The sequence below is a fragment of the Diabrotica virgifera genome, chromosome 7, assembly GCF_917563875.1.
Source record: "Diabrotica virgifera virgifera chromosome 7, PGI_DIABVI_V3a".
Lineage (NCBI taxonomy): Eukaryota > Metazoa > Arthropoda > Insecta > Coleoptera > Chrysomelidae > Diabrotica > Diabrotica virgifera.
Window position 1 is genome coordinate 147,766,919 of NC_065449.1, and position 17,715 is coordinate 147,784,633.

Genomic DNA, 17,715 nt, shown 5'->3' on the forward strand with positions numbered 1-17,715 from the left:
ACATGTATATAAACTAACAAAAAAAGTTTTAGAAAAATATAAGCTTGTTTGAATTATTCCGAAACAATGCATATTTTTGTTCTAATTGCACTCCCCTAGAAAACAAGACTTAAGTTATAATCTTCCGTTAAAATACATAATAAAAACTGTAAATAGAATGAAACAAATACTTATAGTAAAGAATATAAACAAACATGAAGTGTCATCCCCGCAACTGTCAAATAAATGTTACCAATTTATGCCAAAATATTACCTTCGTTCGATTATAGTTACAGTGTATTCCGAACAAATGTGCTTCATAAAAACGCTTTATAATCCATTTATACAAATTAAATGAAACATATTATTGTGTATTTCTTTAAGTTAACATTAATAGAAATCTTTAAATATTATTTCTACGTGTATATAATAAAATATGCTTTCGCGTATATGATTCTAAAAAAGAACACACCTACCGCCTAAATATTTCGTGTTGGTATCATAATGTGACGTCACGGGCTATGACGCGGATGACGTGCAACGGTAAGTAAATTAGATAGAGTATATATCCATTCCAATCAAAGCCAAACGGCCAAACGCGTGTTTCACACACTAAGAATTTTGACCGTGCGATGGTTGAAATGTACGTAGTGGCTCGAGCAATCATATGGAATCTTTCTCTCTTCACCGAACGTTTCAATCGGTGAAGGGAGAAAGATTCCATATGATTTCTCGAGCCACTATGTAAATACATTTCAACCATCCCACGGTCAAAATTATTAGTGTGTGTTTCGAGCGTTAGATTCGATTGAAGTAAATTTCTGCTCACTTTGTGCGAAATTACATAGATCTCAGTAGTATATCAGATTTTGAGATTGCAAACCCAAGTTACACAATGCAAGTTAAATTTTCCTAATTTTTTCTTTTGGGAATAAAGTGATTTAAAATTATTAAACATAAGGCATTGGCATAATAGAAATCGTGGTGGTATATTATGCTAACATACATTTTGCACATTATAAAGTTTATTCATTTTTTTTTAAATTTTTTTCTAAGGCTTAAGAAGTTCAGGAAGAATGTGAATCTTAAAAATCAGACAAATGAAACTAAAACATGTATCAAGGAAGTTATCGAGCAACTTACCCAAAATTATATAGAACCTGAATCACAACTTAGAAAATCAGTAAGTTTTAGTTCGAAATCGACGTCTTCGTCTTGTGTAACGGATAGCAGTAAATTGGAAATAACATCAGGTTATATATTTTTTTATTTATTATTATTTTAGTTAATACATTATTAAATTTCGCAACCGCATACAATTTTTACCAAGGCCGTCACAAAAAAATAAATATCAACTTGGCACATATCAACCAGTAGAGCAGGCATGGTTAGAAAAGGGCTAAAACGAGTTTTAGACTTAGAGGGATTTTTCTTTCTTCTAGTTCTTTTTCTAGTTCTAGTTCTTTTTCAATTCTCTTCCTCCGGCTGTTTTTCGTCCTTCCTCTTTTCCTTCTCCCTTGTGGTGTTTACGTTAAAATCTGTTTAGGGAGCCTGTCATCTGGCATTCTCTGTACATAGTTGTATATGCGTGACCCCCATAATTTCTCGTATTCTCCCATTTGGTATCGTATCTCTTCTTGATTTGTCTGCTGCTCGTCTCCAGAAGTCCATTTCTGTTCGTAGTAGCATTTTCACCGTTCTTTGTTTTATTGGCCAAACTTCACTGCCATATGTGATTTCACTTTTAATTATGGTATTGTATATGAGCTGTTTGTTCGCTTTAGATATTGTTTGATCCCACATAATGCCGTTTATCACGAATATGGCTTTTCTGCCCTGTATGTTTCTGTCTTTTATAGCAGCATGAAGTGTTCCATCTTGAGTTATCTTCATGTCCAGGTACTTGTATTCATCGCAGTGTTTAATTTCTACTCCTTCGTCTAATGTAATGGACTACTTTGTCCCTCCAATACACATGGCTTCAGTTTTCTTAATGTTGACTTCGAGACCCCATTTGTTATATTCTTCTATTAGCTTCCGGATCAAGTCGTCATGATCCTGAGCAAAGAGAAATTGGTTGTCTGCGAAACATAATGTGTATAAAGTTTGTTTTTTTGCTGCAGTTCGGTACCTAAGACGCGATGCTTTAATTCTGCGCCAAGTTGTTGTCTTTCTTCCCGGAAACTGTGACATAATTCTTGTAGTTTTCGCATCTTCAAAAGGATTCTCTTCTAATCTCTCCAAAAGCGTACGATCTTCATGAGCGGTAGATATTTTTGGTCTTCCAGAACCTTGCTTTCTTTCGAGAGTTTCTTGTTCTTTCCATCTTTTATTAATATTAAAAACTGTTGTTCTGCTTACGTTAAAATGGTTCGCTACGGCAGATAGTGACCAACCATCTTCAAATTTCGTTACAATTCTTACTTTTAGTTTTTTGCTAGAGCGTGTGGAGCTATTTTTTAAAGTTGAACCAAGGAACTGTCAGTTCGTATGAGTTGAACAGAATAAGCTATTTGACACATTTTAAGATTTGGCAGTGACAGTATGTAAATAAATATTTATCCTTCAATGTACACTGCTTAATTTTCTACAAAATACGCTTTAAGAGTCGTATCAGTTTTTTTAGGAACCAGCTGTACTTCACTTTTACGAATTGTAACTAAAAATTAACTTTTTCTTAAGGATGTTTTAGATAACTTCAAATAAATTTAACATTCTACATAAAACGACATACACAAACGAAACAACGACGAACACTGCTGCAGATGTTTTTAAAATATTTAAGTGTACGATTCAAATTAACATTTTTATTTTTTTTTTTGTTTTTTCAGATTCAGAAAAGCTAAATACACAACAAGATTTAGACATGTATTTAAAAAATAAATCCTTACTGTTCAAGGGGAAACCAGAGTGTTCACCATATTATGACGCAAATGAAATATTAGGAAGAATACGTAATATTTTTGTGGTAGTCTACGAGGATATAGTAAATGAAAAAGCGCCAGTTTTAGAGTACAGACGTCATGATTTTAAGAAACATGTTCAAGATGCGTATGTATTTTTTGTTTTTTTTTTAATTATACTTCTTTAGGAGCGATTGGGAAAATTGTTTAGAGTGAATTTTTATAAAAAGCGACAGTGTGAACTACGCGCGCACACAGACAGGGCCGGATTTACCAAATTTTTCACTATAGGCCCGTCTCCATGACCCTTCCCCCCACCCCCCCCCCCCCGGTAGTAAAAGGAAGGGTATTAAAAGGCTTACTTGGACGAATAGGATGAGAGGATTAACCTTTAATAAAAAAAACATAGAAGGGGTGAATTAAAAGTTTTATTTTTACGATTAAAACATACAAGCACAGAGAAAATCGAACTTTAATTAATAATAATAAAAGTATGTTCCTAGAACACTTTCTTCCTTGCCTTCTTTTCTCAGTCTCAGTTCTACTTTACTGTACATGGCAGTCAAGTACCAAGTACCGGTACGCATGACGGAAGGCCTAACTGACGAACGTGTCTCAAGTCATTAATTGTATTAAAATTTACTATGGTTCCTTTTTAACAACTAACATTAAGTTAACATATACAGGGTGAGTTTTTAGTGCGGGATCGGTCGATAACTCCATTATGGTATAAAATATCGAGAAAAGTTATTTTAAAAAAATGTAGGCAATGATATTCTCCACGCTTGGAAAATATGTCCATTTCTACAGGGTGATCAGTAACTGCGTGGTATATCAAACATATAATTTTTTAAATGGGACACCCTATATATTTTTTTATATTTATATTCCCCTCATAATTCTTGTTCATATAATATATGGTTTTGCATTACTATACAGAGTATTTAACAAGTTATGACCATTTTTATTTCGAAATCACTATGAGATTAACACCCGGTATATAAAGAAGTAATTAGTAGACAATAATTTGTTTTATGTAATAAGATAAACAATATACTGTAGTTTTTAAATTAAGTCCAATTCACATCATTGACGAATATTTGTATACAGGGTGAACTACAAAACCCAATTACGATTTTCTCTATTTTTTTAAATGAATCACCCTATATTTTATTTTTCAACATTATTGTATTTAATATATTCTTTCATTTTTATATAGCATTCCCTATATCTAAACTGATTACTTTGCGAGATATTTTTAGTTTTCTTCAAATTTCGGGAATACATTCAATTTTTCTAGTAGAAATAAGTTAGTATTGAGTGATAATTAAACAAAATTATTTTTATTAGATAAATAACCAACACAAAATATAAACCATAGCAATATGCAGTGAATGTACCAATAAATGTGATATTAAGAAATTATCATATTTCCCTAATACACAAGAATCGTAAATTTCCTACAAAAAAAAACTTTGTATTGTACCTATATAATAATATAACAAGATTATTTTTATTCAATAAATAACTTACATGAAACATAAATCAAAACAATATACAACTGATGTAACAGTTTTTAGATTGGTATATCAACAGCATTCTAAGCCAAGAATTTTTTAGTAGAACATTCATTTTTATAAGCACTTTTAAACTACAAAACAAAATTACGATTTTCTCATTTTTTTTTAATAGATCACCCTTTATTTTATTTTTTTTTGAAATATTGTATTTATGATACTCTTTCATTTTTATATAGCATCTCCTATGCCTAATCTTATTAGTTTCTGAGATATTTTTAGTTTTCTTCATTTGCCGGGAATACATTCAATTCTTATAAATATAAATAACTTAACAAGTAAGTATTATGTAATAATATAACAAATATTTTCATTCAATAAATAACTAACAAAAAAATAATAAACCATAACAAAAATTTAATGAATGTACCAATTAATGTGATGTTAAAGATTTAAGTCTAAAGTAAATGTTGAAAATGACCACTTTCAACGTCTATGCAATTTTGTAACCGATATTCAGATGACCGAGCCACATTTCTAACATTTTTGTAAGTCAATATTATTAAAAGCTTCTTTTATTCTATTTTTCATATCATCAAGCGTTGTTGGATGCTTCTGGTATACAAGGTTTTTTATAGAGCCCACTTGAAAAAAATCAATTTTGGAAGAACTGGAGCACCGACGTATAAAAACCTCAACCGTCAAAAAATGTGGACCAATCACATAATCTCTAACAATATCACCTTAAAAACATTTATAGATCACCTAGTTTGAGTGTTAACAAAGTAGGGATTTCTTGATGCATATTAATGAAATTTAATATGAAAATTATATTATTAATAACTGCGGGTCACAATCTGCAATTAGGAATGTGTTACTAAAAACTTCTTGGCTTAGAATGCTGTTGATATAATAATCTAAAAACTATTAAATTAGTTGTATATTGTTTTAATTTATGTTTTGTGTGAGTTGTTTATTAAATAAAAATAATCTTGTAATTTTATTATACACAAGATACCTATATTGTTTTTGTAGGAATTGTATGATTCTTGTATATTAGGGAAATATGATAATTCCTTAATATCACATTTATTGATACATTCATTGCATATTGCTATGGTTTATATTTTATGTTAGTTATTTATTAAATAAAAATAATTTTGTTTAATTATCATTCAATACCAACTTATTTCTACAAAAAAATTTGAATGTATTCCCGAAAGTTGAAGAAAACTAAAAATATCTCCGAAAGTAATAAGTTTAGATATAGGGAATGCTATATAAAAATGAAAGAGTATAATAAATACAATATTTTTGAAAAATAAAATATAGGATGATCCATTTAAAAAAATAGAGAAAATCGTAACTTGGTTTTGTAGTTCACCCTGTATACAAACATTCGTCAATGATTTCAATTGGACTTAATTTAAAAACTACAGTATATTGTTTATCTTACTACATTAAACAAATTATTGTCTATGAATTACTTCTTTATATACAGGGTGTTAATCTCATAGGGATTTCGAAATAAAAATGGTCATAACTTGTTAAATACTCTGTATAGTAATGCAAAACCCTATATTATATGAACAACAATTATGAGGGGAATATAAATGTGAAAAAATATATAGGGTGTCCCATTTAAAAAATTATATATTTGATATACCACGCTGTTATTGATCACCCTGTAGAAATGGACATATTTTCCAAGCGTGGAAAATATCATTGCCTACATTTTTTCTAAATAACTTTTTTCGATATTCTATACCGTAATGGAATTATCGACCGATCCCGCACTAAAAACTCACCCTGTATATGCCTAGCACGCTACGTCACTATTAAGAAAGTTAACATTGTACCTAATCAAAAGCCTGTTTAATAAATTTTTCTTACCTCAAGTTGCTGATGATTGTCGCTGTCGATTTCGCTACCAGCAGTGCAAACTTTATTGTTGTTATCCGACTTAATTCTTGAATCAGGATCAGGGCGCACACTAAACATCTCGTCAATTTTACGGCATTTTGACAGGGCAACTACGGCTTTCTTATCCTCCTCTGCTTTGCGAACACGGTTTTGGTAACCTGATAATTTCTTGCTACCCATTATTATAAATTGGTCGCTTAATTGTAGGAGTTAGCTCTCACAGAAAACTATCTGAAAAGCAAACAAAGCACAGGCATAACCAATACGGAGCGGTACTACAACTGATGCAATCTCAGCCGCAGCGAGACGTTTACTGGCGGACGGGCGCGAGGTGGAGGAGGGCGTGGGCGAGGCGGTGTTTTTTTTTTAATTGCACTTCCCTATTTCCTTCATGGTTTTTTCCTTCCCTAAATTATGGAGGCTACAAATAAGCATTCATTTTGAAACTTTTGTCAATTCATGAACGGTTGTTGTCGGTTGCCTAACAAACGCGGGGCGCCGCGGACGCCCCTCAAACCTCGGCGCCCCTAGTCCCGGGCCTAGTTGGCCTTACGGTAAATTCGGCCCTGCACACAGACAGTATGAAATTGGTTACCAAATCTTTCAAGTTACGTATACTCCATCTAATTTACTTACCGTTGCACGTCATCCGCGTCATAGCCCGTAACGTCACATGATACCAACACGAAATATTTAGGCGGTAGGTGTGTTCTTTTTTAGGATCACTTTGCCGAGTACACTGGCATTACAGCCACTAGACATATTTTATTATATACGCGTAGAAATAATATTTAAAGATTTCTATTAAGAGGAAACAGTAGCGATCAACAGGTAGCGAAATCGCGTTCCAAGATTGCGGCTGTAATTTTGAATATTTTTTCGAGATATTTGGCACACGTATTCGTAATATAATAAAGAATGGCGGTACAGAGCCCAATTTGAAAAATATATTAATATGTGGAAATTACTCTGTAATTAAATACAATATTAAAAAACGAGCCTGTACCGCCATTAAGAAGAACAAAAAATACACCTTCAAATAAACTTTTTTATCCGATGCCTAGATTTTGTGTCATTTTGGAACTACTAATGAAATAAAAAATTTTAGTAGTTCCAAAATGACACAAAATCTAGGCATCGGATAAAAAAATTTATTTGAAGAAAGTGTATTTTCTGTTCTTCTTAATGGCGGTACAGGCTCGTTTTTTTAATATTGTATTTAATTACAGAGTAATTTCCACATATTAATATATTTTTCAAATTGGGCTCTGTACCGCCATTCTTTATTATATTACGAATACGTGTGCCAAATATCTCGAAAAAATATTCAAAATTACAGCCGCAATCTTGGAACGCGTTTTTGGTACCTGTTGATCGCTACTGTATCACCTTAATGTTAACGTAAAAAAATACACAATAATATGTTTCATTTAATTTGTATAAATGGATTATAAAGCGGTTTTATGAAGCACATTTGTTCGGAATACACTGTAACTATAATCGAACGAAGGTGATATTTTGGCATAAATTGGATTTATTTGACAGTTGCGGTGATGACACTTCATATTTGTTTATATTCTTTACTATAAGTTTTTATTTGCTTATATTTACTGTTTTTATTATGTACTTTAACGTAAGATTATAACTTAATTCTTGTTTTCTATTTCTAAAGTTTTTATTTATTTACATTGAATATTAATTTGTTTTGCTGTATAATCACTTCCGCAAAAATTGTGTGATGTATTTGATTTAAAATGAATTCAAAATTTTTTTGTAATTGGGCAACAATGTCAGCTTAGATCTCTAACCTAGATAATGACGTGAAACGGTAAGTACATTAGACGGACTGTATGTATCTGTGCAAATAAAAGTGTGAAAAAGATATATTGGTGTTTTTAGTAAATATATTTTTTATAATTTTTGTGTCTTTGTATTTGTCTTCGTCGGGAATAGGATAACAAATATTAAAGTATGATGAAAAGAAGATTAAAAAACAATATTAATAATATTTCATAATCTTAATCTTAATAATCTGTCAAAATAGTTCATGGTACCAGACAAACTAACTATCATGCTAATTTGAGACATATTTTTATGAAATAGAAGTATATTAGTACTAACTTTTTATTTATTTTCTATTAGGTCGAAATATTTCATAATTTATATTAAAATACTGGAGTATAGTGAAATATTGCTAAAATTCAGCAAAATTGTAAATCTTATATTATGTTGTCGTTTGTTTACGAAATTTAGATCCACATAATGACAGCGGCTAGTACGAGTGCGAGTACTACGAGGTTCTACCAATTTTTGTAGTAGGTTTCTGTACACAGGGCTGCTTTATCCATTAGGCAATATAGGCAGTTGCCTAGGGCGGCAAATTGTGAGAGGGCGGTAAAAATACTGTGCAAAAAAATATTTGTATATAAAAATTAAAATCGAATAACAAGTATGTATCCATCAATGAAATAGAAGTGGGCATTCATTTCTAAATAGAATAAAACAAATTGCATTCCTAACAAAAATAAAACAAACATAGCATTCTGTTATCTTTCACTATTCATTCAAAAAGGACGGAAGTAATAAATTTAGTGATTATTAGGCCGCTGGCAGCTGGGCAAAGGCGGTGGGCCATTAAACACTTTAATATTGCACATTTTGCAGAAACTAAAGATTTGACTTGTCTACAGTAGGACATCGAGTTAGAGTTGGGATTTTCAAACTGTATTATTACAACTAAATAAGGTTCGTGTCATCGCACAGATATACTTCATGGAAATAAGCAAGAAATGGAGCATGTTCGGGACACTGAAATATCGAGGTAGCTGACTACTTTTTTAGTTATTTTTTAGTAATTTATCCACAAGGGAGTGGAAGTAAACGTCCAGTGTACAAGTAATTGTAACTAGCCACTTCAATAGGTGTAAAAACCTCTAAATTACATTACTGTTACATTCTATCTTAAAAAGTAGTCGACATTAAGTCGATGTCTTAACATTTTAAAGATCACATGTGAATGTATTTCATCTTTCCGGGGAGGGGGTACAACGGCCTACTTTATTCAGATGAACTTACCTAAGTTCTTTTATGTTTTTTGTCCCGTAGAACACGAATTTTTTGGTTAACAGTTGATCCGGATGTCGATAAGATTGTTATAAACAAAGAACTTGAGTAATTACATAACAGCGATCCTTAGCAAAACAAACCTTTTTTCTATTTTTTTGTGTCATTCGTCATTCTAAGCAAAAAATGTTGTTACAAGTTTTTTCGTGGGATGTATAGTTTTCGAGATAAACGCGGTTGAACTTTCAAAATGTCGAAAAATTGCAATTTTTGAACCCGAATAACTTTTGATTAAAAAATAAAATAGCAATTCTGCTTACTGTATTTGAAAGTTCATGTCAAATTATACACGTTTTGATTATTTGCATTGCTAAAAATTAATTTTTTTATTATTAAACAAAGCTATAAACACATAGTGCTTGAGTAATGTTTTCAATGCATCTCTTATTTAAAATCGAACGAGTAGGCGCGCCTACAAACAGGCAGTTTCTACGTATCATGCGCTAAAACGCATGCATTTTGCACATGTTAAAACGCTCAAACATACTTACAATAGTAATATGTAACATTACGCCTGATGTAAAATAAAGAATATTTTTAACACATTTACAAACATTATTTGAAGAACCTAACATTATTATTTAAATAAAAAAATCCTGCATGCATTTTTTTCGCAAAAATGGTACATGTTTTAAGGGCGGCTCTAGAGAATTGCCTAGGGCGTCATTTGACCTAATCGCGGTCCTATCTATACATGTAGAGATAGTGAAAACACTCGTGACCACGGCGCAGTAGACGAAATTTGGTTTAGTCCCCACTTCCATGCGAAACGCACTGTGCTATGCAACGTAAAAATGTCCGCCTTCGCGCAGCTCCATGGTCAGGAGTGTTTGCACTATCTCTACTGTTGCATAATATGTATCTTTTTGGGGATTATGATACAGTTTTAAAAAGGAGTGACCGACCGCTTGAGAAAACCTCATGTTGTAACCTTACTGTTTTTTTAATTTTTGATATTATTTTAAGTATTAAAATTAAATTTTAAATAAATGTGTGCAACCACAACCGCTAAATTATTGTTATTATTAATCGGAGTGGAAATCAAAACGTATTTTAGGTAAAAATATGTACCTACCTAATTGGAATTACAACCTAACTGTGGCTAATCACATATAAAAATAACATTTAATATAAACAATGGTAGAAAACCGTCAATAATTACTTAAAATATCTAAAAAAAAACTAATAACTTTAGGCATAGGGAATGCTTCATAAAAATTTAACTATGTTAATAGCACTTTTCGATAGTGATATAAAATATAGGGTGATCTAGGTACAATTTCCAAGAAAATAATGTACTTGCGTTTTGACTTACCCTGTATTCGATTTGATGAATTTTAGCAAAATTAATAATCATTTTTATAATTTTTACTGTCTACAATTTGTTCAATTAAAAAGTGTTTCATTAATAAAAAACATATTTTTGATGCGGTGCAGTCAGTGGCGAATCCAGAAGGGAGGTCACGTGCCCCCCCCCTCCAACGAAAATAAATATCAATTTAATAGTGCTAAAAAAAATAAAAACCGAGAGCTGTCAAACAAAAAAAAATTAGGCCCATCCAAAAAACAATTGAAAACCCACTTATCCTAGGGGTGGTAAGACTAAGTGACCTTGCATCAGAGAAAAGTAATTAAATCACCTTCAAGATCCTAGACCACGACCCCTCCAATTTCTAGATCCGCCACTGGGTGCAGTGTTGTGGAAACGTTTACAGCTAATAAGATATTATTTAAATGCTTCATTGTGGAGCCGAATTATTTTATGTTTAGAATCATTGAATTTGAAATGAGCATTGTTGTTGCTTAACTTCTTTTTTGGTCGATTATTTATATTTAAATTACCTATATAATTTTTTAGAGCTCAATTTACAACAAGTAGCGCCAAAATTTCTTCCAAATCAAAACAAAGTGCAGAGAAATTTAGGCTAATCTTGCTTCTCATGAAAAAAATCCAGGCGTTATTGGAGACGAACACCAAAATAACAAAAAGGTAAATCTTTATCTTTAATAATAATTAGTTTATATATTTCATTGTAAATATCCTATTTGTAAATGTTTTCATATAGTCCATACATATAGCTAACATGTCAAAGAAAAAAAGTGATATTGTGCTGATGTGTACTTTTGCCCTGGGGGATCAGTACCACCTCTTCTCGGGGTTGAAAAACATACGTTTAAAATATGCCAGGAAGTGGATAAACTGACTAATTCTAAGCAACTATTGTTCTGTAGTTTTTTTTTTCGACTTTCGAGTTTTTTGTGTTCGAGTTATTTGCGAGTGAATGTGTTTTCTACACATCAGTTTTCTACAAAAAACTACGTTTTTAGATGGTGTTTCGCAAATAACTCAAAAAGTAAGTATTCGATTAAAATAAATATTGTTAATATACAGTAGGAAAAATGAAAGAATACCCATGAACGAACATATAAAACGGTATTTTTCTGTCATCGTGTCACACAAAAAATTGGCCAGCGCAAGTACATGTAATAATTATTATTACATGTACTTGCGCTGGGCAATTTTCTTTGTGACACGATGACAGGAAAATACAGCGTGTTTTATACAGTCCCTGCTCAATTTATTAGACTCACCCTAGAAATATCAGTTTTTTTTTCTTTGAAACCACTTAAAAGTATGTTCAAAGTCATACGGTACTGCTGAATGGGTTAAATAACGATTACTTGATAATCGTGCTAAATAATAATTATTAAAAATGGTGAGACATTTTGATTGAATTGTGAAAACTTGGTAGATGGCAATAGAATGGGCTAAAAGGGTGCAATGACTCGACTTTTTTAACTTTACTTTTTTAATTAAATTAGTGGTTGATATTCAAATTTTCGTAAAATTTTTAGTAGTAAGTGTTAATATTAGTCTTTATTAATGTTAGTTTTTAATTTGTTTAATTTCTTTTAACATATTAATAAAAATATGTTAATTTCTAAAAGACGAATGTCTTCGTTTGGAATTTTTTCATATGGGTGATTGTAAAGATTTTTTTGTTGAGCAAATCTTTTCTGCTCTCTTCTGTTACTGCTCTTTTAGAAAATACTACATGTATGAAAGAGAAATAGCAAAAAAATGGCATATCTTTATGGTCAGTTCGAAGGTTGAGTCAAAAACTTAAAGAGAAACATCCTTTTACATCGGTTAGGAGGGGTCGGTACGGTAGAAAAATGTCAGTCACCCCCAAAGGGCAAAAATTTTTTAAGAATTTCGCTGCAAAACACAGAAGATGCACCCATTGCCATATACGGAATAAATTGGAAGAATCAGAGTGTTCAGTATCGGAGTCAACTGTACTCCGAAATTTGTACAGTATGGGATTCAAATCTCATAGGCCAGTTGAGGAACCAAGAAAATAACCAACTATCACCAAAAATGCTAAAAAAAACGCTTAGTTTGGGCCAGTTTGCATGAAGACTCTATTGCCATATAGATTTTGTGCAAATTGGCCGAAACTAAGCGTTTCTTCGACATTTGTGGTGATGGTTTTGGTTCCTCAACTGGTCTATGACATTTGAATCCCATACTATACAAATTTCGGCGTACAGTGGACTCCGATACTGAATACTCTGATTTTTCCAATTTATTGGTTATATTGCTATGGGTGACTCTTCTGTGTTTTACAGCCAAATTCTTTAAAATTCGTTGCCCTCTGGGGGTGGCTGAAATATTTCGGCCATACCGACCCCTCCAAACCGATGTAACAGAATGTGTCTCTTTAATTTTTTAACCCAACCTTCGAACTGACCATAAATATATGCCATCTTTTTTTGCTATTTCTCTTTAATACATGTGGTATTTTCTAATAGAGCAGTAACAGAAGAGATTTGCTTAACAGACAGATTTTTACAATCACTCATATGAAAAAATTTCAATCCGAAATATTCGTCTTTTAAAAATTAACATCTTTGTATTAATATCTTAAGATAATTTAAACAAATTAAAATAAACATTAATATAGAACAATATTAACACTCACCACAGCAAATTTTACGAAAACTGAACATTAATCACTAATTTAACTAAAAAGCTAAAGTTGAAAAAAGTCGAGTCCTTGTGCATTTTTAGCACATTCTATTACCATCTGTCAAGTTTTCACAATTCAAAAAATTTTTTACCATTTTTAACTTAAATTATGTATGACAATTATTATTAAGTAATTATTATTTAACCCAATTAGCAGTTCCGTATCACTTTGAAGATACTTTTAAGGTGCTTGAAATTAAAAAAAAAACTGCTTTTTCTAAGGTGAGTCTAATAAATTGAGCAGGGACTGTATGTTCGTTCATGGGTATTCTTTCATTTTTCCGACTGTATGTAAATATAGCTCATAAAAATATGTAATAAATATAATATGTAAATATAGCTTATAAAAAAGTGAAAAAAGTGGTGTATGTATGAAGTCTGTAGACTCAGTAGAAACAGAGTTGTAGCAAAATGTATGTATTTTATTTAATTCATAATATGTTTTACTACTTTTAGAAAAAAAACATGTTATATTTAACAAATAAACAATGATTTTCACTTAAATAAAATGTTCAAACTGTAAAGAGACATGTGGGAATGTGGGTGGTAGCCAGGGCCGCCTAGAGGAATGAGCGAGCCCCGGTAATAAGTGAAGAGCAGGCCCCGTATGAACTGTAAAGTTTCATCTATCAGTTCTTCACTGATGTCTTCAAATATCAATGTTTTTCTTAATATTGTCGTCATCTTCATCTCGGAATGTCTATAAAATCTTAAATAGCGAATAAATTTCATTGCTGCATTAAATTGTCTGGTAAAATTTTGTATCGCCAACCGTCAATAAAGTCACTCATTATTGTACTCATTTGCGGCAGTAAAGTAACACCTTATTGTACTGAAAAAAGAATTTTACTTTACCTGTCGCGATTAATCCAGATTGATTGTAAATGGTCGATGGCAGTAATCGATTATTTATTTGAGTTATCTTACAATTTATTTACTCTAATTATTAAACATATTGTATACAATTTACGACATTGTTAATTAAATTTATGTCAAAAAGTGAAATTCTGTAGTATTTTGTAATTATATTCATATAAAACAAATCAAAACTTTACCGATTTACTAATTATTCAATATCGATAACTATCGATTAAAAATCGAAAGCGGCCATCATGCAAAAGTCATCTGTCATCACTGTCATGAAATTTTTATTACGTCTAAAAATAAAAAAATTCTTAAATTGTAAATAAGGCTTTTCATTCATAGTCATTTGTTTCGAGCTTCTGTCATAATGTTGTATAATCCGTGTGTTAATATTATACATGTATGTTATACATGTATGTTAATATTCGCCTCGCTCGCTACGCTCGCTCTGCTCATAATATCAGACTCGTTCGACAAAGAGTAACTTTACTGACTTGGTACATAAATAACTATTATTATACAATCAATGACAATGTCAAATATTTCAAAGCCAACTATTGCGCCGGGCTCAAAGTTATGAGTTACTACTAGGCCCAAGCAAATCATCAAAAAATCTCGCAGGCTTCTTGCGCCGTTTATTTGATGTAAATTCTGGATTTATTCCATAAATGCTGGCAACTAATTTAGAGTGTTCAACAATGGAAGACCATAAATTTCTGATTTTACGGAAAAATTACGTCTTTGGTGTGGTCGAAGCCGGGCCCCTTACATCGCCGGACCCCGGTAAAATGTACCGGCTGTACCGCTCTCTCGGCGGGCCTGGTGGTAGCTTGAACATTGAATTTAAGCGAAAAGCAATGTTTACTTGTGTCAAAAAAACATTTTTCTCAAAAATGAATAACCATTTTCAATTTCGTTGCAACACGAAACTACAACCGCATCATCATTCCAGTTCAATCAGAGAGTGTAGCAAGCACCTCTACCAGTTTCGAAACTTATTAGTCTCTCATCAAGACTCACATATGCTGCTCTCTCTGACCCAAATAGGACAAACCCCGGCCTGCAATCGCGGATTGCAACGAACGAAATGGCAGGGATGCCCTAGCGGCAACTGCTTACAGAAAACTAAGTTTTCAATCTAATAGCACATAAAACAACATCCAAAAAATGTTATTCTACATCCTACCAGACTGAAAACAATAGAAACCTTCTCTGGTAACACCTCCGAGGCTTCTATAATTTGCAAGCCATAACGGATGCTGAGACTAAGAAAGATGAGGGAATTTTACAATTTATAATTCACGTCCTATCTGCTCACCACGGTAAAGTACCAACGAGAATGGTTCCCTTCGTACTAAAATCAGAGTAAACATGTAAATCAAAAATGAATAACCATTTTCAATTTCGTTGCAACACGAAACTACAGCCGCATCATCATTCCAGTTCAATCAGAGAGTGCAGCAAGCACCTCTACCGGTTTCGAAACTTATTAGTCTCTCATGAGGAGGCACATATGCTGCTCTCTCTGACCCAACTAGGACAAACCCCGGCGTTCAGTCACGGATTGCAACGAACGAAATCCAAACAACATACAAAAATGTTATTCTACATCCTACCAGACTGAAAACAACGGGAACCTTCTCTGGTAACACCTCCGAGGCTTCTACAATTTGCAAGCCATAACGGATGCTGAGACTAAGGAAGATGAGGGAATTTTACAATTTATAATTCAAGTCTTATCTGCTCAGCGCGGTAAAGTTCCAACGAGAATGGTTCCCTTCGTTGGAACTTTCCCGCGCTGAGCAGATGGGACGTTAATTATAAATTGTAAAATTCCCTTATATTCGGAATATTCCCCAATATTCGGAAAAAATACTGGGAGAATACCAGGCAGGTTTTAGAAACAACAGATCAACGACTGACCAAATATTTGCCTTAAAAGAAATACAGACTACCTGTTACGAACATAAAACAGTACTATATGCTTTGTTCATAGACTTTAAGCAGGCTTACGACACAGTAAATAGACAGCAGATGTACGAACTGATGAAATAATTGGGGATACCAAGTAAAATTGTCAGGATGATAAAGATGACGATGGAAAACACAACAAACGAAATAGCTTGGAAAGGGTATACATCCAAAAAGTTTGAAACCAAGGAAGGATTACGACAAGGAGACCCACTATCAACAACGGCATTCAATCTAACATTGGAAGGAATAATCAGGAAAAGCAGAATAAACATGGAAGAAACGATATTTAAAAACGGCCACCAATGCATAGCATTTGCAGATGATCTGACGCTATTAGCAACAAACAAAAAAGAACTACAAAAGTGAATGAAAAACATAATAACAGAAGCCAAAAAATTCGGACTTAAAATAAATGAAGAAAAGACAAAGTATATGATAATGGGAGAGATCCAAAAAGAAAAAGAGAATAACATCATAGTACAAATAGATGGAGAAAAAACATACTCGTTCAAAAGAGCCAAAGAAATTATTTACCTGGGAGCCAAAATAGATGAAAATGGTCATGAAGAAGGGGAGATAAAGGCAAGAATAGCTAAAGGAAATAAAAAATATGGAGCATTACGCGCATTATTGAAATCCAAATACGTATCAAGAAAAACAAAAATAAGAATTTATAAGACTGTTATCAGACCTACAGTAACATACGCATGCGAACATGGGTGCTCAAAAAGTCAGAAACAGACCTTTTAGAAAGATGGGAGAGAAAAATGCAAACAGCAATATATGGAGGTGTGAAAATAGAAGGTCAGTGGAGAAGAAGAACCAATAAAGAATTGGAAGAACTATATCAAGAGCCAACGATCACGACGACGATCAAAGCACAGAGAATACGATACTTGGGGCGCATCGAGAGAATGGGAAGTAAACGAATGCCAAAAATGGTACTCTCACGAAGACCAATACAAAAGAGGAGGAAAGGCAGGCCAAGGAAAAGATGGAAGGACAGTGTGTATGAAGACTTGAAGAAAAGTAACTTTGAGAGATGGAAAGAACTAGCATTGGACAGGAGGAGATGGAGAGGTGGTGAAGGAGTGTATAAAAAGACTGAAGTGTAATTAAATAAAATGTATAAGTTTTATAAGTTATGTAAGTTATATTAAGTTATTTATTATATTATTTATGTAATGAGAAATGTAAACATTTTAGCCCTCGGCCTACAAGGCCTGTTGCGCTTAATAAATAAATAAAAATTTAACTTATCTTCCTTAGTTTCAGCATCCGTTATGGCTTGCAAATTGTAGAAGCCTCGGAAGTGTTACCAGAGAAAGTTCCCATTGTTTTCAGTCTGGTAGGATGTAGAAAGGCTTTCATGGCTGCAAATGTCTTTCATGGCTGCGTA

The 17,715-nt window shown here is 32.5% G+C and overlaps 1 protein-coding gene across 3 annotated transcripts in view; it reads left to right on the forward strand.

Annotated features, from left to right (window-relative positions):
* The window catches only part of LOC114335388 (MATH and LRR domain-containing protein PFE0570w), a 162,316-nt gene that overhangs the window by 120,348 nt on the left and 24,253 nt on the right, over nucleotides 1-17,715 (forward strand). For all 3 annotated transcript variants that reach the window (XM_050656404.1, XM_050656406.1, XM_050656405.1), the window contains 3 exons: nucleotides 1,036-1,232; nucleotides 2,811-3,030; nucleotides 11,304-11,435. In XM_050656404.1, the coding sequence (XP_050512361.1) occupies nucleotides 1,036-1,232; nucleotides 2,811-3,030; nucleotides 11,304-11,435 (549 nt within the window). The remainder of the gene's footprint in view (nucleotides 1-1,035; nucleotides 1,233-2,810; nucleotides 3,031-11,303; nucleotides 11,436-17,715) is intronic.